The sequence below is a fragment of the Myxocyprinus asiaticus genome, chromosome 33, assembly GCF_019703515.2.
Source record: "Myxocyprinus asiaticus isolate MX2 ecotype Aquarium Trade chromosome 33, UBuf_Myxa_2, whole genome shotgun sequence".
NCBI lineage: Eukaryota > Metazoa > Chordata > Actinopteri > Cypriniformes > Catostomidae > Myxocyprinus > Myxocyprinus asiaticus.
The window spans coordinates 29,450,875-29,478,663 of NC_059376.1; the positions used below are offsets into that span (position 1 = coordinate 29,450,875).

The following is a 27,789-nucleotide window of genomic DNA, read 5'->3' on the forward strand; positions in this document are numbered from 1 at the left end:
CCAAATTCACAATTTTTATTTTTTTCAAAGATGAGAAAGTTGTTAAAGGAAACTGATGTTAAACTCAAAAAGGGTCAGCCCCCTCTCAAACAGTGCCTTGTTTTTCATCTGTTCTGCTCAGTATGATGATATGTCCATCTAACTCTTCTGGAAAGAGAATAAAAAAAATACAAATATATTTTATATATATATATATATATATATATATATATATATATATATATATATATATATATATATACACACACACACACACACACACACAAATCTCACAATTTACATTGAACAGAATTTTTGAAAGTCATGACTAAAATAGATCCATACTTTAGATCTGTAGCAGCTGTCTTAAAGAAAAATTATTCTCTAAGGGTCTTTCACTAATAAAATAGATATCTTTAAGAGGTAGTTCACTCAAGACTTAAAATTCTGTTATCATTTACTCACACTCATGTTGTTCTAACCCCATTTTACTTACTTTCTTCCATGAAAACACAAAAGGGAGTTAAGTAGAATGACATCCTTTGTCACCATTCACTGAATGGAAAAAAATATGCAATTAAAGTCAATGGTGACTGAAGCTGTCAGTCATTTAGTGTTACATGGAAGAGAGAAAGCCTTACAGGTTTGGAACAACATGAATGTGAGTTTTAATTATAACAGACATTTTTTTGTTTGTTTTGTTTTTGGATACACTATTTATTTTTTACATTTATACATCAAGAAATAGCTGATTGAGTTATATTTACCATACTTGACAGGTTCCCACTGGTAGCATGATCTGAAGTGACCTCTGCACTGTGTCGCTGTAGCTTGTAAGAAGTGGAGAGGGCGTTATCCTCACCTTCAATATCTCGATCTGTCTCTCTTTCCCTCTTGCCCGTCACAGTTCCTCCTGTGTGCAGCAGGTGTCCTGGTAAATACCACAGAGGATATTGTAAATAAGAGCAAGAATCTATTAATCTAAGAACAAAAATCTATTAACACAGGCATATATATCATTAGAAGTTAAACACTCATTTATTAACATTGATACATGAATATGAGTTGTTTCCTTTGCATCTAAAGCAACTTCCTTACAAATGTATTAGGGTATCTCCAGTATTAATACAAATTTTGTTCATGTGGTCTACTATAAAAGACTTAATATGCAGTGGCCCTAAAAAGAATATGGATGCTTAAGCTGAACTTAAAAATGCATGAATTCGTTTTTGGGGCCTCTGTATATTCTCTGGAGTAATTTCCCCACACTAAAAGAAGTGATAGACTTTGACTAAGCTGCCGTTATCAGCTTTGTACTACTGATTGCAAGCATTCCTATTTATTGTGAATGTGAATTCATTTTGTGTAATTTTAATAAGACACACACATACAATACACACTCATATGTAAAAATTGTATGACCTTCATTACTGTGTTTGAACATTCTTAGCAATTGCTTAAGAGAGATGTGACATCTATACTGTGTATATATAATGTGTGTGTGACTACTACCATGTATGATACATGTATGAAGTAACCAGTGATGAACATCATAGTAATTGGTTACTTGACAGAGTCTAAAACCTCTAAAATCATTACAAGCAGTTCCAAAACTTTGTCCCATTTCACTTAGTCATAGTACCTGAATGTTTGGGGCCTGCCATGTCATGTGACATATTACATTGGTAAAGTCGATTGTTTCTTGCAATGATGTGCCCCAAGTCAGGTGTGTTGTGGTAACCTAGGAAACAAGCGAGTTTCACCAAATACTGCATTTCAAAACTTTAAACAGAAGTTTTGCAAACATTTTGCATGAACAATCTTTTACAATTGTAAATCTATTACCGTCTAATGGGACACCTTACCTAGTTGATGCTGTTGTTGTTGTTGCTGAATTCCACTTGGTCCCTGATGCTCTTCACTGTCAAATTTCAGCAGGATACTTCCACTCCTGTTACTACTAGCAACAGAACTGCCCAATACGGCTGGTGCTATTGGGATGTCAAAAGTAAATTTACATCACATCAGTGGGTTGTTTTAAAATTGTAATAAATACTAGAGTACTCCACTCAGTTGTCAAAAATCAAAACTTTCCTTATCCTTTACTTTTTCTTCAATTAAAGAAGGTAAACTCCTTGATTTAAATACTGTACAGTGGGTATAGAAAGTCACAACCCCTTTCAAAATATTCACCTTTTGTTGCATTACAGCCTAAAATGAAAACATATACAATTATACTTTTTTCTGGCTTAATTTACAAACAGTAACCCTCTGGGCCTATTTACACTTGGTCACTTCATGCGTTTTACTGATCGGATTGCTATCCGATTGAATAAGCTCATTCCATTTACACCTGACCACATCAATGTGTCTCCGCCAAACGGATATAAATCCAATCTTCAATTCCCATGCTCTAAGCAAATAACATGGAGTTCACTTCCGTGATTATGCTAATGCCGGCCGGAAACTTTAAAGATGTGGTTTATTATTTGATTCCAACTGACTTTGAACAGTACGCGTGTGTTTCTGTTTGTGTGCGTGCTGTGTAAAGAGCGCTTTTTGCAGCCTCGTCTCATCTCTCTCTAAGGCTGCAGCATGCACAACTCATGCACCCAGTTTAAACCATAACCTGAAGACACAGGCTGTGTCTGAAAACTGAAAAATGCTGCTTTCGGAGGCTGTATAAGGATAGATGAAGGTAGGATGAAATAAGGTGCTTTTTAAACTGTTCAGAGAGTTCCAGCTGTCCCATTCATAAAATTGTTCCAGTTTACAGAAACATTCGCTCCCTAAAAATTCACAAAATGCACAGTAAAAACCAGAAAGCATTGTTGCTCAATCTGTTCCTTAACCGGAAATGTTGTCATGTCTTCTGAAGTCTCTCAAGTCGTTAGAAGATGAGCGCAAGTGTAAAATTATAAAGATAAATCCATGTTTTCTATTTAACAGATTTTATTTGTAAGAACATGAAAAGTACACTCCTTTGTATGTTTATTTCTACATTTATGTAATTTATATTTCAGAATTACACTGTACGATTTAATGTCAACAACAAAAATGCATGATAGTAAAATTTATACAGCGATATTGTTGATTAATACCATCTGCTATTAAATGTGCAACCTCATAATCATGTCACAGGTGACTGAGTCCTGGGTGTCCCAATGTTCAGTGGATGAGTAATTGTCAGAATAAGAGAAAGTAACAGTTAATAGGCTTCATGCAGTAGTGGTTGTTGTGAAATGGGCCTAAAACCAAGGGGTAAAAGTGACTCTCACCTGGTGTGTTGTTGCCGGACTGCTGTTCCCCTGGGGAGTATGCCATTCCATTCCCGTTCCCATTGCTTGTGGACGGTACAGAGGCAAGAAGTCCTGGAAAAACAGTAGTTTTACCTTTATTACTAAGGTACTACTGATCCCATTTTTGTGTACGACATCCTCATACACTTTTACTCTATTTTCACACATACTTTTACATCGGTTTTCTCAAGTGTTTGCCCTGCTAAAAAGACCAGCTTAGACTAGTAGGTATTTCCATGGTGGACCAAGCTGGGTTATGCTGGTTAGTGCTGGTCTAGCTCTTGAACCAGCATAGCTATGTTGATAACCAGCAAAAAAATGCCAGTCAACCTGGATTGTGTTTCTGATAAAGTTGGTTGACCAATTGGGGTTTGCTAGTTAAGAAGCCTGGTGGGGACACCAGAGCATCCTTTGCTAGGAAACAACATCCAAATCACAACAAATGTTGGTTACCAGCAGTACTGGTCTTTTCAACAGGGTGTTTTTAGTAATAAATATAATTCATATAAATTGCATAAGAGCTAGATAGTTGCTTGCTAATTCAAACTATTCAGATCCTTGCCAAGTCCTCTGTAGCGTGAAAGCTGCTGGTAGATCTGCTTCATCCTCTCGATGTTGAGACGGCTAGTTTCGGCATGGTTCACCATGGGTTTGGGGTAGTGGACTCCAATGATGCACTTGGCAGCAGCCTGCACAGAGTCTGGGGCGTTCCACGGGTCGTAGATATACTTGGCAGGGAAACCTCGGAGAACAGGTAAATATCGTCTGAAAAAACAAAGAGATTAAACCAGTCTCATCATAAACATGAGGCAGGTTACGTGAGATGGTTATTGGGTTTCTATGTTTAGGAAAGTCCATGTCAGGAAAACAAGTAGATACAACAAGAATGACAAGCTTTCTCCAATTGTAACAAATTAAATAATATCAAGTCAGTAGCTTCAAGACTCAGGAAAATACATTTAAATTTGTTATTTTTATATGTGAATGAAAAAAAAAAAACACTTACACTGAGGAACTGTTAGAATAATCTCCAGTTCTTAAGCCAGATGTTCATGTAACATTAATGATTTATAGATATTTGCCGATTTACACTACGAATAAAACTGTCAGCACAACACCATATAAAGAGAAACTCCCAAAAACATAAAAGTTCAGAAAGGCTCTACCGAAATCAGAACTTGCGGCTTAATGGAAGTCTCTTCTCCAGGTCCCAGGATCAGAAAAAGCCACCTAACTAGGTGCTCCACATTACCAGAGCCCAGACAGAGGGTTGCTGATGACACGGCTTGCAGACAGGCGGACGCAGTTTAAACCAACAGGTCCTGCCTGTGCTGAGAGACTACGGAGATTCCTACTACAACATGCATTAGAGAGCAGAGGCAGAGACCAGGACCTCCCAAACCCCCAGATCCAATCAGACACCACCCACCAACCCGCTTCAACAAATCCAAACTCAGGGTAGAGTGAGAGGTTCAGGTTCACTCCCTGCCCCTCGCACTACCACTGATCGCTTTTGAGATGACAGTGATCCTAAGCCAAGGCAGAGAAACCTGCTAGCTGCCAAAGGAGAAACGCAGTATACTGTTCTCTGCTACTGGGTGGCCCCCTCGTTTTGCCAAAAGAGACCTCTTTTGCCAGGAACAGTCACATCCTGCCTGAACAAGCAAATGATCAGAGACACAGGTATACACAAGAGCCTTGGTTATTCGTGGAAGACACATTACATGTACAAAAACAGATTGGAAAAATTGGACAAAAAAAAATTAGGGATCTCTAACAACTTCATTGGGACAGTGGTGCTGAAGGCCAGCAGCAAGCAAAATGAACCATTGTTGTTCTCTTGCACAGGCAGGGCTGCGTTCAACACCCAGAGGACCACTAAACATTTCAAAAAGAGTCTGATAAGGAGGAGCTGTCTAGAGACAATTGAAGTCACGGTCTCTAGCTTTGGGCCCCACCTCCCATCATGCTCTCTGGGAAATGCATTGTGGCGCTCTATGCATTGAAAACAGACCAGGCTTTTTATTTCCCTACCAAGTGGTTAAAATAACTTTTGATGAAACAAGATGCTACTGAGCTGAAGAACAGGCTACTGCATTTCCCACTGATAAAGCAGTGAGCTTCAACCACATTCACAGGTAACAGGTTTCCAAAAGTTTTGACTAAGAATGGCTTTCATCATAAAAGCAATCAACCACAATTCAGAAGGGGAAAGGGAAAGCTGAACTTTTCACACAATCCATGAGACGACTGCACAGAAACACAAAAAATATAAGCTTTAGGCTAACATTATGCAGCTAAGTTTAAAAATCACACAAATATTTAAAGGCTAACATGGCTTATGAGGTCTTACAACTACATGATACTGAATAACTGAACTTTCTTTAAAAATGAGTACCTAAAATTTAATCTTCAAGGAAAAGTAAGAACAAAAGCAGACTACATGGACAGGCTAGTGTTCCTTGCTTTCCTGATTAATTTATGTTGGTATCTAACCCACAGTTCTAGGCCTTATTTGTTACTTTTACCTTATTTGTTGCCAATTATCCTTTGTGGCCATCAAATTAATTTGAAAAAATATCTTTGTTACCTCATCCTATTAAACTGACCTTCTTTATGGTTAATATGTAATACAATTTACTAGTTTTGAAGTCTAAACAATGACCTTTTAGTGAAAGGTTTGTTTTCCAAGCAGGTAATTGACTCTGGGTTATGTGTGAACATTTGGGAACGTTACCAACCTAATGAAATCGCCGTTAGGGTCAGTGCGCCTGCCGAAACCCACTGGACAGTAGCAATGAAAGAACTGCTGAAAGAAAGAGCTACAGGAGAGCCACATCCAGCTGCCCGCGTTCACACTCCAGTCAGCATCCAATAGAAGCTCTTCAAACACCTGTCAATTATAACTACCATTACTCTCCTGCCAATCAAAGACAGTTGTTTCTTAGCCATTATTCAGACCTCTGTCATGAAGGTTTCATTCACTGTTACTAGGGTTAGGGTTTAGGTTAGATTTAGGGGTAGAGTTTTTGATGAAGTTTTAGGTGTAGTTTCTATGGGACTCCAAAAAACAAAAAATAAACTCAGTGTCTGAATGTCGCATGCAACTCTTGAGAGAATTTCAGCAACCAGAGGGTTACCTTCTAGACAAAACCACCTATTAACAAGTTTTTGGAAGCCACAGATTTAGACCTCTCTTATCTTCATTCATAGAACAGATTCTCAGCCAGAACTGCCACTTAAGACTAGGGCTGCACGACATACTGTATTTATCAAAATATTGCAAATGTACATATCACTGCGCGAATAATCGCAAGGGCTTGCAATAACAGAATGATTTTAATACTTAATAAAGTGACGTTTATGGCGACGCAGATAGTACAGAACAGACTGGGTGTGCGATTGTCAATTAGTTTGTGTGCGTGCAGTGTGCATAGGCGCCACAGCAAAGCATTAGATATTCCCTATTCATTTTTCCCATTGTCATTATTAACAGATTACTCAACTTATCATGCATCACATTTTTCCTCCATATCTTACACCCCTAATCAGTAGTAGTGTAAGCAGTCAAGATTTCTCAAGATCTGTAGACCTAACCATGTTAAGTATGGCCATCTTGCATTTAGTAGGGGTGGGAATTCTCAGCCACCTCTCAATCTGATTCAATTTCGATTCAGGGATCTGATTCCACAACGTTTCTGATGCTTCTCAGTTTTTCCTGCATCAGCATAGGGGTGCAAATCTTTGGCAAATTCTGTGTAAAATTTTTGCAAAAGCCATACTAAAATATAGGTGTAAGCAGCAATTATCTGGGCCAAGCACAACAACATCAGATTTAAGTGTACTCTGCATGACCCAAGGAATATGAAGACACTTCTGAATTTTAAGATAACTTCTGATATTAAGCAAATAATGCATTTTCTGCCGTTTCCTTACCACTAGGTGGTGCTGTCCCTAAACTTATCAGGTCCCATCAGAGCATAATAGCAATGGCCTATACCAAGTTTTGTTACAATAGCTCAAAGCATTGTAAAGATATAGCCTCACTTTCTGTTTGGTGTCCTCAATGTCACATTCGTAAGGCCATTTCTCTACAACAGTTTGGAATATCAAAATTCAAATTAATAACTTTTTTGCAGCTTGGTGTGAAGATCATATGATTGAAATTTGGTGAAGATCGGACAAGATTTTTAGGAGGAGTAAATACATAAATTGCATATATAAATCTTATAACCATCTTACATGACTTACATAAATGCAGATGCCATTGCCTGAAATTAAACTAAACTGAATAAAAGTAAAACAAAAAGATATTTCTCTCTCTCTCTCTTATCACTCACATGCCAATCATTAAGTTTGCTGACCCCACTCTATAACAAAGGCTGCAAGACAAAATTCACATATCTCATATGTAAGAGATGCACCTTCATGCCCTCTTCCCAGCTGATCCACAGGTCTCCTCGGGTGAGGAAACAAGCCACAGCATGACGGGCCAGGTGGTGGATCCAGCCCTCCTGCCTCAGCTGAGTCATAATGGCATCGATCCAAGGAAAACCAGTCTTAGCTTCAGCCCACTTGGCCAAGGCATCTGGGTTCTTGTCCCAGGGGATACGCACACAGATTGGGTTGCTTTCCATCTTGTCAAAGCGTGGGTTGGTGGTAGCAGCAGTGTAGAAAAACTCCCTCCACAGCAGCTGACCATAGAGGGAGAGGGGAGGAGTGCTGTTTTTCTTTACCTGCAAGCAGAATTTCACAGAAATGTATTTAATCGATTTAAATATTTACAGTGGCTACAGATGCTTTCATAGCAAATCCTATTCCTTAGCAGTAAAACTGACCGTAACCAAAAGTCACTATGTGCTGTCTGAACATCCTTGGAAAAAATAAAAAATGTTTAAAGGGATAGAGTTCACCCAAAAATGATAATTCTCCCATCATTCACATGCCATCCCAGATGTGTATGACTTTCTTTCTTCTGCAGAATATAAAAGATTTTTAGGAGAACATTTCAGCTCTGTAAACAATGCAAGTGAATGGTGACCAGAACTTTGAAGGCCCAAAAGGCAGTATAAAAGTAATCCATAAGACTCCAGTGGTTAAATCCATATCTTCAGAAATGATATGATAGGTGTGGGTCTGAAACAGATCAATATCCACTTTCACTTTCAAATCTCCAATTTCACTTTCACATTCTGGTGTTGAAGTGACTTTCACTTTCACATTCAGCCACCTACTGGTTGGGGCTGGTCAAAGGTGAAGATTGATAGCAAAAAAGGATTTAAATATGGATCTGTTTCTAACCCACACCAATCATATTGCTTCAGAAGATATGGGTTTAACCACTGGAGTCATATGGATTATTTATGTCTCCTTTATGTCATTTTTGAACTTTCTGAGTCACCTTTCAGTTGCTTTGTATGGACCTACAGAGCAGAGATATTCTTCTGAAAATCTTCATTTGTGTTCTGCTGAAGAAAAAAAGTCACACACATCTGGGATGGCACAAGGTTGTGTAAATTTTCATTTTTGGATGAACTCTCTCTTTATTTAAAGCATAAATGCCACACTACTATGTAATGTATGGTTATCATCAAGATTTTACAGGATGAGTTATCATCATTGGTTAAAGAATTAGGATTGTGAATTGAACTTTTAGCTCATATGATAAATGTAGCAAAATAAGCAAGTTAATTTATAAATTATACAAGTTATCATATAGTCATCACAGTTCCCAACAATATAAACAGGATGAATACATGCTACAAAACCAGTTTGGACATTTTTGGACATTAACTCTCTTATTACAAATTTTCAAGTCATAGAAACTCTAAAATAACACAAATGGAAGTATGGGAGTTATTTAGTGGAAAAACCTCAAAGAATTCAAAACTATCTTATGTTTTACCTTACCTTAGTCATACTTTGTCTATAATAGATTACAGCTCTGTACACGCTCTTAACCAACTTTATGAGGTGACACCTGGAATGCTTTTTAAAACGTATTCAAGGAGTTCCCATGTATGCTGGGCACTTGTTGGTTGCTTTTTAATTAAATCTTGTCCAACTTAATCATTAAAAAAAATGTAACAAATAAATTATTATTACCTTCCTGTAGAGGTCTGTGAGTTTAAAATAGAAGAGGCGGCAGGAGAGGCAGCCGAAACGGAGGTAGGGACTAAGGCCAGTCGGACTGGCCAGCAAAGAGTTGGCATTCATTCTGGGTCTTTCAAAATTTGCAACCCAAGCCTGGCAAAACATAAATTAACAGGAAAAGTGTCAAGTCTGAATTAAAATTGCTTATTAATGAACACATGGTAGCAATTTAGGGATTTTTTTAAAATGATGCTGAATATACAATTTTACATTTAAATACGTGTGCGAAAAGTCAAATTAACAGTCTGCTATAGTGGTTTGAAACTGTGCCTCTTATATGATCATACCTTTCTCTCCAGATGCCTCTCAATCCTTGTTAATGCCTCAGTTTCACCTCCTGGCCAAACAGCAGAAGGCAGTCCCTCAGTGTCAAATCCTGGGACAAGATAATGTAAGTTAGTGAACCAATACTAATCCTGCATAACCTAATGGGTTCTCAGGTTGCAGTTTATGAAACCCATGAATTGTCAGGTCACAGGAAATAGATAATGTGCTTCTACCATTTAAGCCAAGTCTACAGTTGCAGGAAAATATATGTGAGTGCCTTGATTTACCATGCATTTCTGCATAAATGGGTCATAACATTTGATTTGCAAACCTGACATTCAGCTCACCTAGTTCCTCCAGGGAGGGCACACCATATTTGTCCCCATGGTCTTCGGAGACAGGTGTGACACAGCTGCCCATGATGGTATTGGAGAGGGTTTCCACTGGCATCTCCGGTGGGTCCATTCGGCTGATCAGAGTCTGGAAACGTTTGTAAGTGAGGGGAGGCTGACCACCGTTCAGTTCAATGATCCTGGAATGATGTGGAGCATAAATACAAATAAGAGCATTGTTTTTGTTCCTGTATGCCACCATCCCTCACATACGTAGCATTTATTTACAAGCATATAAAATCTTATTTGAGATTGTAAGGAGACAACAATAAGGCTGTGCTTTCAAGCATTTAATTAATAAATCCATAGCAAATCTAATTGTGCTAATTAGTTTAATAAACTAAAATCAAAACTACATTTTAGATATTTAACAAACAAAGACCATTAAAGGTGATGTACTATGTAATAATATTGATGTTAAAATACTTTCCTATCCCAGCGTTATATGCAGATAAAGCTATAATTATGTTAATTGTAGGTTAATTCCCCAAAAAGTAATGAACATGTTTATTTGGGTATTATGACATAGAAACATTGGCTCAAACAATGCCGCGGCGTGATCTATGGCCAACGACAGATAGTGGGAGTGTTCAGGAAACCTATTTGAAAAGAGGCATTATTTTTGTGATATTGTTGACGCTAGTGGGGCAGAAATTACACTCTTCACCACTAAGTAAATTATTCGCTCTTACTTATCAAGGTTATAAAGGGTGTGTGAGATCTTGACGATGACTTCAACTCCAGCCTCCATAGCAAGCTTCTTAATAGCTGCATCCCTTTCCTTCCCAAATGGTTCAGAGTCATACTCGAAGGTCAACCTAGATATTTTCCACTCCTGCAGGATCAGATCCAAAGGAAAATACTAGATAAGTATGCAGAAAACTCCATTGAACTGAATGAGAGTGTGTGGATTTTAGAAAGGATACTGACATCGACAAAGCAGAGAAATATGCAGCTCATGTTCTATGTAAGTCTTCTGTGACACAATAACATATTACAGTTTTTCTCGACGCATATCTCCAAACTCAAGTCACTGCTCTCAAAACAATTAACACAGCCATCTGAAAACTTTCTCGAAACTCTACATATAAATTTCTCTGATCCAAAACTCATGCTTTCAAAACAGTTAACACAGAAAACTAAATTAAAGTCATATTCTCAAATGCATATGTCAGGTTGCCAAATCCCTTCATATTAATATCGGCTGTGTTAGTAATGCACACAGCAAAGAAAATGCAATTTACTAATTTTTTCACACAACTATCATGACTCTGCTATCTATAAAAGGGGTAAAATATGAAAATTCACAGCAAACAAACAATGAGGAAGATGAAGAAGAGGTAGAGTGGGTAAAGAAAGAGAAAATCTGAGGAAGAAGTGATGAGAAAAGGGAAAGTTTTCTCAACTCTTTCAGGTGTGTGCATGGAAAGACTTCAGGAAAGACCAAATGGAGATGGTGTAATGATGGTGAACAGAAAGAGGACATCAGGTTGGAAGATTAGAGTAAAGAAGGCTCTAATGATCTGCGAGTCCCTCTAATTGATCGTGTTATGAATTATGGTCTCTCTAAGACACACAGTGTGTTCAGCCTAATGTGAGCAGATCTACAGTGACTTCAATCTCACAAAAAAGATGAAGAGGGAGGAATGGCATTGCTAGACAAAGAGCAGGGACAACTAGAAATTGAGAGACCTTTTATAAAAACACATGGAAAAAGGTCTTTACAGTGGATTTTTATGATAAATGTGTTAATTCAATAGTAGAGTTGTGAGTCTATAGCTGAACATGTTATGAATTTAATAGAGAACACATCTATTGCTTTGATATTAGTATTTAATTTTAATAAACACGTTATCAGAAAAGAATACATTGTTTCATTATGCAGTGAAATGTACTTGTTCTGCAAATTTGAGTGTCTGAATCTACGGCTGTGTGAATTGTTTTGTGAGCACTGATTATAGTTTGGAGAAATTTATAAAATCGACTGAGAAAAACTGTAAAAGACTGAAAGCAGTATTTTGATACTGAAGACTTTCACCTTGAAAAGGCGTGGAAAAACATTAGCTGGTTGTCCTCGGATGACAAAAAGGCGGGAATTCAGTTTTCGTAGATTGGAATCAAGATCATCCAGGCACTGCAGGAGAAATCTGTTAGGGAAGAAATAAACATTATTTTTATAATATATAGTATCAACATTCAGTGTGTTTAGGTTTGTTTCTGCAGTAAAATTTCAAAGGATAATTCTGGTAAAATGTTTAAAAACTTGACTGTAAATTTCTACAAAGTAGATCATCAAGCAAGCAGAAGAGGTTACTCAACTGAGCCCACCTAAAAACAAATGTACTGACCAATCCTACATTAGCAACTGTTGGCTTCAGCCATATTTATGTAACAATAAATGTTATCTACCAATTTCTTTAAAGAGAAATAGCAGATAATTTCTTTGCAATGTCAGACTTCATTTCAGCCACTGTAATAATGATATCCATTTAATTTTTACCACTTTACAAGCACATTTTACAGAAAATCACACTGTTTAAGTAAATCTTCGATAAATTCCTTTGGACAATATGTCTTTCAATGATAAAAGTAAAAGTAAAAAGTAACAAAGGGGGTGGAGCCAGTGAACTTAAAAGCAATAAGCCACTTGAGGCTGTGTGTTGGTGATTTTAACACATGGCCTTGATGCTTTAAAATAACCTTTAAATTTCACACCATCATAATCATTTGTAATAAAAGAAATATATATATTAACTACAAAAAGTGTTTTATTATTTATTTTTGCCACTGTTATACTGTATATTACAACAGACGTTGAATAGTTTAAAGCCCAAATATACTTTACACTCAACTTTATTCTGCCTCCTAGTGTAAGTAAATTGTACTTCATGGTAACCTCAGAACTAAGGTTGCAGGTTGTGCAATGCAGCTCTTAAGTCTGGCACGTGCCACCCATTTTTATCTAAAGCAAAAGCCCTGAGGCTTTACCTGTTCTGCAAGCTGTCCCTGTTTCCAAAAGATGCTCTGAGTTTCCATTCACAGATCTCTTCATTCATGACCTGTTTAGAAGTTAGGAGCTTAACTGCTATTTTTTCTATTCACATCTGCCTTCCTGCTGCCTCACCAGCTGAAGGCACACTAAGTACTAAAGCAGCATTTACTGAGGAACCCTCATTCATAAATAAATCAGACATGTCCTGACCGTGATGTGCACTATAGTTAATTGGCAAACTTTTAATTCATCTTGGGACTTGGACAGAGTTTCTATGTTTAACTTGCCAATTATTAAATTATTTTCTTTATTTATTTTTGGAGGCCCACTCTAACAGCAGGTTCTGCCTATGGCCCCGTCTGTACAGAACACTTTGTTCTTTCATTAATAAGATTAGTGTATTTGTCTAAAAGGCCCATCCAACCTTCCACCTGTGTGTTATTTGGTTCTAGAGCCCTGACTGAGCTCAAAGTCAGACTGTCTGTAATCAAAGCCCTGATTTGTGACCTGACAGGGACAATGCTTCCTATGCTCCAGATTCTGGCTGGCCAGTCGACACACTGAAACACACAACAGCACAAACTGCAGTTTTGGTCACCAGCTCACACATATAATGCCTCCATTCATTACATCCAAAAGAATCAGACAGACCAAATCTACAAAATAATAGCTTTAGGGAGGTTAAGGATGGGAATGACAAACTTATTTTCCAGGACTATTTCCTGTCATACATTATTCCTTATGTAACTGTCCTGGCCTAGATTCAGAGCGCACACGATTTCAACAACGGAGGGCATAACATTAGCCCAGTGACCTCTTTTCAACCACAGCAACACTCCCCACATGGAAAAAAACAATGCAATGAAAGTGAATGGTGTTTGAAGCTGTCAGTCCCTAACATTCTGCTCAACATCTCCCTTTGTTTTTCCACGGAAGAAAAATAAAGTCATGCCAGTTCGTAACAACACAATGACAAAATTACTATCCCCAACATTCATTTCCAAAAGTTAAAGGGGTCATCAAATGGAGTATCAAATTTTCCTTGATATTTAGACATGTATAAGAGGTAACTGTTCTAAAAAAAACATACTGTAAATTTCAGAACTCAAAACTTCCTCCCCAGTCTAAAAAGAGCATTCATAATTCCCACTCTCTTGAAACGTCTCATTTTCAAAACTGTGTGTTTGTGATATCACGAGACATTGCTCAGTTGTATTTACACACCCCACAACATGTCATCGCACCCTTGGCCCCGCCCACTGGCGCTCAGTTCATATCGTAAACAAAGAGGGAGATAGACAGGCCTAGTGTGGCCAGCTATTCTTGAAAACCAAAAGGGGACCCATCTGGACTATTTTGACATTTTTTGTGAATATAACATTCATTACACAGACGTCTTTGCATTACACAGATGTCTTTGAACATTTTCATGTTTATTGTGCCACTTTTAAAAGATGTGGTGTCAAGATACAATTCTGTCAAGACTCTGTTCAGCTTCATTCAGCTACACTGCGTTTTGATGTTCATGCGCCCATCTGCGCTATTTTTAATTGTTGGTGTATGTAAACAATCACTAGCTAAGAATATTTCAAATGCCATGATTGTTTGATAGTTATGGTGCTGAGTGTTAACAGTTGTGCTTGAGGGAAGTTTAATATATTCAGATGCAATGTGTTGGATGTGTGTTATGTGTAAACACTGACATTTACTTTTATAATGTTGTGGAGAGCTTGTTTATTCTCTTCCGATTGGTTTCAAATATAGTTGAATTTGAGGGGCTGCATGATGTTAGCCAATCTGAACAGTGGGTATTTACATTGAAGTTTAAAGGAGTCGCTGAGGCCAAAACCGAGCGTTTCAGTCAGAGGGCCAGAGACAAGGTGAAAAATTATAATTTATTATGAAACTATGACCATTTAGGTGCAAAAAAAAAATTAACTGACATTATCAGTGGACCTCAGGGAAGATAAAAAAAATTATAAGAAAATAGCATTTCATGACCCCTTTAACCAATTTAAGACACAAAAATAACAGGTTACAACTACAACATCTATCAGCTACGGTTCATTATTATGATAAGTTTACCTATCAGGTACACGTGCCACATATATTAAGGTGGAAAGAGTCAGCACTTACAGTTCATTCCACAAAAGCAAACAAATTAGAGCTATTTCACAGGCCATCCTGCGTCTGCAGCACAACTGAAACAGTTGCCACTGAGCTTTTACAATGGCAGCATTTGTGCTGTGTAACAGAATTGTGGCTCTCTTTCAAAAATAAAGTGAGTGTTGAGCATCTCCTTTGAAAATGACCAGTTTTAAAAGGTTATCAAAAATTATAACTATCACAAACTTCAACATCATGATATATAATTTACAAGAGGAGGATCACATTTACATCCAAATGGTAATTATTTAACACAGAACCCAAATCCCAGAGTGTAGCTACAGTTGAAGTCAGAAGTTTACATACACCATAGCCAAATACATTTAATCTCAGTTTTTCACAAGTCCTGACATTTAATTGTAGAAAATATTGTCCATCTTAGGTCAGTTAGGATCACTATTTTAAGAATGTGAAATGTCAGGATAATAGTAGAGAGAATGATATATTTCAGCTTTTATTTCTTTCATCACATTCCCAGTGGGTCAGAAGTTTACATACACTTTGTTAGTATTTGGTAGCATTGCCTTTAAATTGTTTAACTTGGGTCAAACATTTTGGGTAGCCTTCCACAAGCTTCTCACAATAAGTTGAAAATAATTTTGGCCCATTCCTCCAGACAGAACTGGTGTTACTGAGTCAGGTTTGTAGGTCTCCTTGCTTGCACACGGCTTTTCAGTTCTGCCCACATATTTTCTATCGGATTGAGGTCAGGGCTTTGTGATGGCCACTCCAATACCTTGACTTTGTTGTCCTTAAGCTATTTTGCCACAACTTTGAAGGTATGCTTGGGGTCATTGTCCATTTGGAAGACCCATTTGTGACCAAGCTTTAACTTCCCAGCTGATGTCTTGAGATGTTGCTTCAATATATCCACATAATTTTCCTTTCTCATAATGCCATCTATTTTGTGAAGTGCACCAGTCCCTCTTGTAGCAAAGCACCCCCATAACATGATGCTGCCACCCCCATGCTTCACGGTTGGGATGGTGTTCTTCGACTTGCAAACCTCACCCTTTTTCCTCCAAACATAACGATGGTCATTATGGCCAAACAGTTACATTTTTGTTTCATCAGACCAGAGGGCATTTCTCCAAAAACTAAGATCTTTGTTCCAATGTGCACTTTCAAACTGTAGTCTGGCTTTTTTATGGCAGTTTTGGAGCAGTGGCTTCTTCTTTGCAGAGCAGCCTTTCAGGTTATGTCGATATAGGACCTGTTTTACTGTGGATATAGATATTTGTCTACCTGTTTCCTCCAGCATCTTCACAAGGTCCTTTGCTGTTGTTCTGGGATTGATTTGCACTTTCCGCACCAAACTACACTCATCTCTAGGAGACAGGTGTTTGGAAATTGTTCCCAAAGATGATCCAGACTTGTGGAGGTCCACAAATGTTTTTTTGTTTGTTTGTTTTTTTGAGGTATTGGCTGATTTCTTTTGATTTTCCCATGATGTCAAACAAAGAGGCACTGAGTTTGAAGGTAGGCCTTAAAACACATCCACAGGTACACTTCCAACTGACTCCAATTAGCCTATTGCCTAAAGGCTTGACATCATTTTCTCAAATTTTCCAAGCTGCTTAAAGGCATAGTTAACTTAGTGTATGTAAAGTTCTGACCCACTAGAATTGTCATATAGTCAATTAAAAGTGAAACAATCTGTCTGTAAACAATTGCTGGAAAAACTACTTATGTCATGCACAAAGTAGATGTCCTAAATAACTTGCCAAAACTACAGTTTGCTAATATGAAATCTGTGGAGTGATTCAAATATGAGTTTTAATGACTTCAACCTAAGTGTATGTAAACTTCTGACTTCAACTGTATAAACTGCTTAAATTGTCTGGATTCAGACAGACTTATTCTGAATGGAAAGTGGTATTAATGTACCTTGACATGGCGTGTTTAACTTGCTCAAGCCTGACAGCCATCTTTTTTCAAACAATTGGTAAGTAATAGAGGTCTGCGAGGGCATAAATTTGAACTCCGAATCTGGCATGAGGCAGAGACCATGTCACCCGACCCAACTGGTACCTTCAGATTTTAAGCCCAAACATGTCCCGAATTCACTCACTCTTTATAATTTCTTCTCCAAACAAGTACATTTGTTGCAATAGAGCGCAACAGTGCCCTCCCACATTTTCAGCCATCTGGGTTCTGAAAGTGTTTTTTTTAATTATTTTTTTATAGGCTTTTCATAAAATCCTTAATAAAAGAGATCAAAGCCATGAAGCAAACCAACAAGCTGTGAGGTGAATCACAGCATTACAAACTTTGATTTGAAGGTATGAACTACAATGCCATAAAGCACTGCAAATTATTAATTGAAATAAAAATTATGGAAAAATATATAACTATTGATTTTAGGTTGTTGATTATATAAGTTAAGAAACAAAATATCTTAACGTTTTGCTAAATATTCAGATTTTTACAAATATATAAGTAGTTTAAGAGTGTAGGCAGGCCGAGTCTATTGCATCATTCACAGTACGTGATGCAATGGGCGGTCCCTGCAGCGCTTGTTTGGCACGCTTTGTATTCTTGTTGTAGCAGTTCTCTTCAGGACCATGGGTAGTGTAGTTCTTTACCAGGAATTCTGATATTACACTGATATTTCATGATTTCCTAAAAATCTAAAATAACACAGACTGATGGCTTCAACAGAAGCACATACCATTAATTAATGACCTCAGAGCTCATGGTAAGTCTGTATTAAAAGGTTTATAATTTATCTTTGAAAATTAATTCGCCTATCACCTCCAGAACCCGACTGTTGCACTCACTAGGCTGTAAATTACATTGCATTGTAGGCAACATTCGTAACAGCATAGTAACACTAAACACATATTTTTAATGTGTTTGTGTATATCAGCCACAACTGAGATTTTCACACAATAGTCTCTAGAATTTACTTCAAATGAGGTCAAAAACAAAAAACATCCAGTGAGCGGCAGTTCTGCAGATGGAAATGCCTTGTTGATGAGAGAGGTCAACAGAGAATGGCCAGACTGGTTCGAACTGACAAAGTCTACGGTAACTCAGATAACTGCTCTGTACAGTTGTGGTGAGAAGAATATCATCTCAGAATGAGGTTGGCGCTGATTTGGCGGCACGAGGGGGACCTACACAATATTAGGCAGGTGGTTTTAATGTTGTGGCTGATCGGTGTATATATGGGGTGGGCGATATCACCAAAATCTTACTTTTACATCACAATAATGATATATATTAAATATCCATATTGTAATGCCGATTTTTTAATAATCTAGTAATATAATTAAGTACTTTATAAATGAAACGACGTCCTCAAACAGAGTAAAAAAAAAAATTATATTTGGTTTTAAATCAAACTTACCATAATGCTAAATTACATTTTGCCACATTTCAGTCTGATGTTGACGAGTATTATTATTTTTCTTGTAAACTTTCCTCAAGAAACTTCACATCTTCTGAAAGCAATGCAACAAAGGAAATAATCCGTAAGAAAAAATATATATACATAAAAAAACACTTCATTGTAAAGTGTTACTAAATGATTTTAATATATGAAAGAAAACATGTCTGGTTTGTTTCCTAAAATCTAACATCATTTGACTGAATTTTATTTAGGGTGATGATGTGTATGACAGATGACACATAACTGTTGCCGCATGACACATTTGCAGTTTTCCTCGTCAGTGATGGTTAGAATTTCAGGCTCTCTTGCAGTTTGAGATGTCTGACTTCCTCCATAGCAAGGTAAAACAACTCAAAATTCAGTAGAATTCAAACAGGTCACACAAGTTTTGAACTTAATGCCACGATAGAGAGAAACCTGATTTAGTAGCGTGATCCCACTTTAAGCTCTCCTGTCTGTGGAGCACAAATGGTGAAGCCGTTGGACTCGCACGCACTTTCAAACTGCTTCAGAAGTAGCGCGCGACAATCACATAAAACACAGCTGTGTGTGTCAGATAAGAAGTTTATTTAATTAGAACACAAGATGAAGGTCATGGAATTTGCTTCTGCTACCCAAATTTTCACTTGGGCGGCTGCCGGAATTTTTTCGAAAAATTGTTTTTCTCTCAGTCTCAACTGAAGCCACTCCATCTTCCTCCTCCATTTCTCCGACAGAATGTGCACTGCGTCTGTGACGTGAATAGAATGAGGTGCATATTTCTTGTTACGCAGTGGTGATTTTTTCCACGATACAGACGATAATGCAAAATGTATACCTGTTGCCAAATTTCTACCTGTTTATCATGTATACCTGTATATCACCCACCCCTAATACAGACCTAATATAGTAAGCAGTTCACCCAATTATTTTTCTTACTTTAAAAAAAGCCTATATCGCAGAAGATGCAACACACAGCAAGGAATAGGCTCAGTGCTGAAACTATACTTGCAGTGCTGCTTCTGCTTTGCACCACGTTGCTTAAGCATGCAGTGTGAATACAGCAACATGTTAATATGGGTGCTGAAATGAATATGTGCTGCTTCCACGAGAGGTCTGAAACAGGCCTTAGATAACAAGGCCACTCTAGTTATTAGTGGTGCTATTACATGAATTTCATTCCTGTCGTGTAACATGTTGTATGTGAACCAGTGCAAGGTACTGTAACATGAACCAATAACAAAATTATAGTGAAAGTGTGATGTGAATGTCAGTACTATCATGTTATGTAGTGTACATGAACCAAAACATGGTAACACGAACCAATAACAATAAATTATCATTAACTCAATCAGTTACATCAAACATCTCTCAGTTCTATCTGTGTCAATGCATATTTGTTTACTGCTGAAGAGTTATAGCGATTACGTTTAATTAAAATTGTGTAGTGGAAAACAAAGCGGATTTTTGAAATTGAAAATTTTCAAGGGATTAGTAAACCAAAAATTAATTTCATTTTGTTCCAAACCTGTATGACTTTCTTTCTTCCGTGGAACACAAAAGGAGACTTTTTGCAAAGGAGGTGCAAATTGTTAGCCTCAATCACCAGTCACTTTCACTGACTCTTTTTTTTCCATCGTTCTGCCTAACATCTACTTTTGTGTTCCATGGAAAAAAGAAAGTTGTGTGGGTTTGGAACAGCAGGAGGTTGAGAAAATAATGACAATTTTTCATTTTTTGGTTGAACTATCCCTTTAAGAGATTAGCAATGAAGACAAAGAATCCTACAATAAGCTCTTAAATGTTTGTGTAGGGCCCAATGATTTACATTATGAGGAAAACGCATATAGAATCGTGGAATCCAGTCATTAAAATGGAATTAACTAAAACACGGAATGTCATAGAATTTACATTTTTGGGATAAAATATTTAAATGCACAATTTATAAAATGTATAAACTCATCATATGTCACTTTGAAGCGTGCTGCACATAGACTATGTATTTATTTAATTAAATCGCAGCCTTTTGTGGTTTAATAATTACACTGGGCCATGTAGCAAACTGCTTATTCTAAGTTGAGAAACTACCAGTGTGCAGCACTTTATTTAACAAATATACTGTAACTCCAGTGTTGTCTTCTGTATTGTGCTGTATGGTTCTGTATAAAAGCACTTTTTAAAAAGTACCTTTTGTTCTACTTTTATTTGAACACAGTTAATGAAATAATTTGTTTTCAGACTCCCTTTTGAGGATAAAATTGTATTAAATAGTCAAATACGGAATTTAAAAAAAAAAATAACACTGAATTTAGAAAAAAATACAACTGATTTCATAGGAGCCTGTGTATTTAGAGCAGATATATTCATTTAGAGTCGACTGCACACAGTGACCTGAAATGTCCCTGCATTAAAGTACCTGTTGTACTTTACCTATGTTCTGCAGGTATTTTAAGTAAGACTGCAAAGGCCATCTGAACACCGCAGCTGACAGTGACAAATCCAGTCACAGGTGCTTCATCTTTTAATCTGGTGAATTAGCTCTCATTAACTGTCGTGGTTTTATGCGTTTTTGTTCATGTCTTTTATTTTGGTAAAATAGTTCCATGCCATGTTTGTTCCTGTTTCACTGTCATGTCATCTTGTCATGTGTTTCCCAGGTTCTTGTGTCTTGTCCCCATTGGTTCATTGTTTCATTAGCTTGTTAGCAGACTCGTTATCTTGTTTAGAGTTCTGTGTGTTCATTGGTTATCATTGTCATGTGTTCTCCCAAGTCCAAGTATTTAGCCCTCATGTTTGCCATTGTCCACTGTTGAGAATTGTGAATGTATTGTTGTTGGTGCGCAGCTGTCCATATCAAGTTTATAGTCAAGTTGTTCATGTTTATGTTTGTTCTCACATTTGGATTCATGTTTGGGATATTCATCATGTAAATAAACTGCACTTGGGTTTTGTTGCACTTCATCGTCACCATCTGCCTGTTATTGCCAGCCCATTGTTACAGAATACTCGACCCGCCAAGATGAACCCAGCAGTTCAACTACTTCATCTACGCCAGGAAAACCTTTCCATTAAGGAATATGTTGAGGACTTTTGTGCTCTGGACTGCAGGGTCTATTTTAATGTGATTGCCCTCGAGGACTGTTTCCGTTTTGGGCTGAATGAGCCGATCTCCTCCCTGATGCCAGGCGGTGTGAGTACCTACAGCCTGACTCGATATATCAACCTTGCCCTACTGATATGTGGTTCATCGTTCACTGTGGGGGAGGCGGATAACGAGCCAGCGTCCCATGTCATGGTTGCAGAGCTTGCGCCACCTTCTGCCCCGGATCCTGAGCCTGCTCCATGCCATGTCACGGCAACGCCTGAGCCCGTCAAAATAACATCTCAGTCTGCTTCATGCCATGTCACAGCCGAACTTCAGCCTGCTCCATGTCACAAGCAAGCCTCTGCTCCACGGTCCAGTGCTCACACTTGCCACGGCCAATGAGTCAGCAACCACGCCTACCACGGCCAAGTCAGGATCCTGCCGTACCATGTCATGCCATGTAACCACGTCAAGTCGCCACACCAGGCTGTCTGATTTTCTTCTGCGAGCAAAGCATCCACTAGTCTTCCATTGCTAGGGCAATTGATCGCTTCATACATGGCCATTTGGTCATTTCTCCATGTGTGAGTTTTCACTGGTTGAAAATAGAAACACAGGAGCATATCTGACTGCCTGCATGGCACTCAGACAGAAATCAGACATCACCTTTACAAAAGCCACAGGTGTATGACTCCAAAAGGAGTTTGTCCTAAATTTAACCTAAATAAATTGTCAATTTACTTATTCTATGTCATGTCAATTTTGTATGTTGTTTGGCCTATACGGTTCATAGTAATATTAATAAATGTAATTTTCAAAGTACATTTGTTACTTTTGTACAATAAACAATTTTGGTACTGTGTTGGGTCACTATTTTATATCCAATGGAAAATCTGGGTCCCAATTCCTGAAGCAAAATGAATTAAGAACTACTAATATAAACCATCTTAAATCTGAGGACATGAGTGAATATGACATTTCTGTATAAGTACAAATGTGGTGGTATCAAGCAAGAAGGTGCATATAGGGCTTGGGCAACCCCTTTGATCACTGCAGACAGGATGTTCCTGTGAAATCTTGCAAATGGTAGTTAATTTACAACATGGTATTTGAGTCTTTGGTAAATCTTTGTTTTGCTAACATGTTATGAAATCGTCCTGTATTTAACTGTTGAAACAAACACTTGATAATCATCAACAGTATATAAAATGACTGATTATGAGGTAATCAGATTGGGTCAGCTCATATTTCAGGTTTATGTAACAACAGGTTTTTTCTTTTTTAACAGAACAAAAGCTACTGAAATCTAACATCTCTGAAGTTGGATTAGAGGTTTTTAACAACATGATCTCAATGTCAATCTCTGACCCCCATTCAAATGTAAACATAAAGTGACATACTGTAGGATGATATAAAGAGGATACATTTTGTGTATAGCCTGCCCTTACAGAAAATGATGAACTAGCTGTGGCCTAATGATTAAGGAGTTGCTCCAGGGAGACTCTTCCTGCAATTAAAATACTGTAAATCAGTAAAAACCTGCTAAAATGGCAATTGTATAATAGGTGTGAATCCAATGCATGCAATGGATAGACAGAGGAAAAACCTTTCACTAAACATAACTAATTCAGTGACTGTTTCCTGGTGTTGCAGCCCAAATCAAAGGTCTAGGGGTTTTCTTGGACCGCAACATAATAGTAATAAGACCAGTTTAACAATGCAGTCACAAAAACAAGTAATTTTAAAACCAGATAATTAGCATATGCACATTAACTATGCATTCTTCTTGTTTAACTATGAGAGAGAGTATAATTAATGCCAGCCCAACAATACAAAAATAAAATGGTCTATACTAGGCTGTGAGCATACCTGTCTTTCTTCAAAAGGAAAAAAGAGGTAGAGCCAAAACAATGTCTGATGTTGTCTGACCTTACCACTGTCCTGTTTTTACAGTTATAATTTCTGTCTATTTTATAACTCAAAGCTACTCATCTTTTTATATTGCATAACATATCATAAAATAAGGCCTAAATAGGGCAACAGGGACTTGTTATTGTAGATAGTATTTTTGCAACCTCATTTGAGCATTTGACAAATAGTAACTGTGTTAAAAAAAACATGCCTTGCACTGCATTAAGATATTATAAATATCATATTGAAAACTGATTTAGGTCACGACAGTCACTTCAGTAGTTTAACAGGAACTTGTTTTTTGTATCTTGCATCATTTTGAACATTCTTAGCTGACAGAATTTTTTTTGCAGATGTTATTTAGCAGATTTCTTCATGAATTGTACTCACCTCCACCTGTTGACCCCAAGGTTGGATGACCCAGCGAACCAGGGATCGAGGAAGTAGACACATCGAACTGTGTCTGCCCCACGCACTGCCTCCTGAAGTGCAGGATTGTCATGGAGACGGAGGCCCTTCCTGAACCAGTGGATGGAATTTGGGGCCATGTTCACTGTCACCCTTCAACAAAATGAAATAAGGACAAAAGTTCATCTGAAAAAGTTCACTGACTGAGTAATTACTAACGGAGTAATTAGTTGTGGTTTTCAAATATGTTATCAAAAATAAAATAATTTGTAAATGTGATACAGGTCTACCAGTATTAAACTAATGGGTAACACTTTACAATAAGGTTCCATTCATTAACATTAGTAAATGCATAGGTATCATGAACAAACAATTAACAATATATTTTTACAGCATTTATTAATCTTTATTAATGTTAGTTAATAAAAATACAATTGTTCTTTGTTAGTTCAGAGTGCCTTAACTAATGTTAACAAATACAACTTAATACATTTTGAAACTGATATTAACTAATATTAATAAATGCTGTATAGTATTTTTCATTGTGAATTCATATTAACCAATATTGTTAACTAATGTTAACAAATTGAATCTTATTAACCAACTAATGTTATGATTTTTTTTTAAATTGTCATTTTAATCATGCAAGTAATTAAAGAACATATATAAAAGTACTGTACAGAAATAAAAGTAGGCTCTAAAAGGCTCTCTTAAACTTGCCATCATATAAAGTACATAGGGATCATATATAAAGGGATTACAAACATTTCTAATAAAACTGAAATTGGATGATCCTGCTCAACACATCACCTTAGGAAAGAAATGGAACAAAAATCACCCATTGATGACACTTTGGGCCTTTTTCATTCAAATGTTTTTTCCCTCTTTTTACATTGACATCAGCATCACAATAACATAAGTTGATGCAGTAAAATGAAGCGTTCTTTTCATTTTCGCTTAGAGGACCAATTGGTATATCTTTGTGTCTTTTTTGTATTGATTTTGTTGTTTCCTCTTCGTGACTGGAGAATCCTCCAAATCTGGACTTCAACCCTGTCCATCCGAGCATTCAATCTTAAAATGATTCCTTCTGAGACATTCATTTCTTGGCTTTGCCTCAGTCTGATTCATGATGTGTGATGTCTGCACTGACCTGAATTCCATCATATGTCACATGTAGAATTACACAAATTGACATATACACTGGCCAAAAGTTTGGAATAATGTACAGATTTTGCTCTTATGGAAAGAAATTGGTACTTTTATTGACCAAAGTGGCCTTCAACTGACCACAATGTATAGTCAGGACATTAATAATGTGAAAAATTACTATTACAATTTGAAATAAATAAATAAATAAATAAATTAACTACTTTAAAGAGTTCTCATCAAAAAATCCTCCACATGCAGCAATGACAACTTTGCAGATCCTTGGCAATCTAGCTGTCAGTTTGTCCAGATACTCAGGTGACATTTCACCCCATGCTTCCTGTAGCACTTGCCATAGATGTGGCTGTCTTGTCAGGCACTTCTCACGCACCTTACAGTCTAGCTGATCCCACAAAATCTCAATGGGATTAAGATCCATAACACTCTTTTCCAATTATCTGTTGTCCAATGTCTGTGTTTCTTTGCCCACTCTAACCTTTTCTTTTTGTTTTTCTGTTTCAAAAGTGGCTTTTTCTTTGCAGTTTTTCCCATAAGGCCTGCATCCCTGAGTCTTCTCTTTACTGTTGTACATGAAACTGGTGTTGAGTGGGTAGAATTCAATGAAGCTGTCAGCTGGGACATGCGAGGCATCTATTTCTCAAACTAGAGACTCTGATGTACATATCATCTTGTTTAGTTGTACAACTGGCCTTCCACATCTCTTTCTGTCATTGTTAGAGCCAGTTGTCCTTTGTCTTTGAAGACTGTAGTGTACACCTTTGTATGAAATCTTTTTTTTTTTTTTTTTTTGGCAATTTCAAGCATTGTATAGCCTTCATTCCTCAAAACAAAGATTGACTGACGAGTTTCTAGAGAAAGTGGTTTCTTTTTTTTTTATCATTTTTTTACCTAATATTGACCTTAAGACGTGCCAGTCTATTGCATACTGTGGCAACTCAAAAACAAACACAAAGGCAATGTTAAGCTTCATTTAACGAAGCAAATAGCTTTCAACTATGTTTGATATAATGGCAAGTGATTTTCTAGTAACAAATTAGCAATTTAGCATAATTACTGTTGTTGGAGTGATGGCTGTTGGAAATGGGGCCTGTCTAGATTTGATCAAAAACGACTTTTTTCAAATAGTGATGGGGCTGTTTTTTACATCAGTAATGTCCTGACTATACTTTGTGATCAGTTGAATGACACTTTGGTGAATTATAGTTCCAATTTCCTTCCGAAACAGCAAAATCTGTACATTTTTCCAATCTTTTGGCTGCCAGTGTATGTGTAAAGCGTCTGACATCACAGAAGTCTGCTTCTCAAACACAAGCTTTTGTTTGAGCCTTGTTTGGAACAAAATATTGTAAATTCATGCAAAGCAATATTTTGTAATTACGTGCAATATTAAACCTGTTTGGGGCAAGTTTATTGTTGTCTGTGCCCTGGGAATTACTCCGGGACACCTCTACCTGGAATCGTACTAAAAACTTTTATTGAAAGCCTATCTGCTTAAGCACTTGGTTACAAGTTACCTATATGGTGTATGCAATTGCATGGGAAAGGCAGACTCCTTTTTCCAAATCATTTAGCATACAAACCCATTTTATAACACTTTGGGCATTTATATTAACAACAAAGAGACAAAGCTGATGTATTCTGCATTATGATGCACAGCAAAGCAAAGGTGTGTAAAGTCAAAACTTTGCCAGATAATTAAAACAGCTATTGATAATGAGGCATGCATTTAACAAGTGCATGGCTCTCATTTATTTAATACATGACCATAGAACCACAGCATTTTAATTTACATTTATTATCTGCTTATCACATTGCACTGAATATCTGTGTACTAGCCGGTTCTAACGTGTATGTTTTGTTCTATGGAGAGAGAATAAAACACTTTCACCTACCGGCCACACGAGAGTTATAGCCTACTACACAAATTTAAACACCAAATTACCATTCATTAAACAGAGACTGTTTAAACAATAGTACTTAATAAAAAATTAATTAAAATTCATTTTTAGAGAATGGGTAGAAATAAATATTTTTGTTTCACATTTAAAGTACACTTTTGCTGTGACGCGCGTGCAGACACACTTAAAACATCCTGAAGTAGAAATTAGGTCAATTCAAAGTAGGTTAAACAGGCGAGAGACATAGCAACAGTCAGTGGTTATTTAAACATTTCTGGAGCCCTTCTATGTTTACAAACACCAAAAAGAGTCATTTAGATAAAAACACACAGACAAATGTAAAGAAAACTTTTGAAAAATTTAAGCAGGAAAACAAATGGGAGAAATTAGGTCACCGTCGCACGTTATGTAACTCCAACATTGCGTTTTTAATTTAAAGCAATAAATAAAGCCCAAAGAAATCAAATAAGCGGCTTGGCAGCATTACCTTTAACCGTTATGTCAGTCCCGAAGACAGGACCATCTCTTCCACGTTCTAGCGAAAGTCACCAAGCTCAGAAATGACGATCTTCCCCAGCCCAGTCCGGACTCCGGCTCACAGACTGTCAAGCTGATTTCTTGAAACGCGCTTGCTCCGTTTGGCTCTGCAATTTCCCAATGTGGATTTCCTAGTGAGAGCGCTTGCGGTTGTGATTG

The 27,789-nt window shown here is 37.2% G+C and overlaps 1 protein-coding gene across 1 annotated transcript; it reads right to left on the reverse strand.

The window, feature by feature from the left end:
* Positions 1-27,734, reverse strand: LOC127424651 (cryptochrome-1-like). The gene is made up of 15 exons (XM_051670009.1): positions 27,581-27,734; positions 24,008-24,178; positions 12,129-12,237; positions 10,783-10,925; positions 10,046-10,230; positions 9,719-9,807; positions 9,384-9,524; positions 7,703-8,014; positions 6,020-6,171; positions 3,841-4,043; positions 3,258-3,350; positions 1,845-1,970; positions 1,622-1,720; positions 747-910; positions 1-147 (listed from the first exon to the last, which is right to left on the reverse strand). Exons 2-15 carry the CDS (start codon positions 24,163-24,165, stop codon positions 139-141), a joined length of 1,983 nt encoding a protein of 660 aa, XP_051525969.1. The 5' UTR covers positions 24,166-24,178; positions 27,581-27,734; the 3' UTR covers positions 1-138.
* Positions 27,735-27,789: the final 55 nt, after the last annotated feature.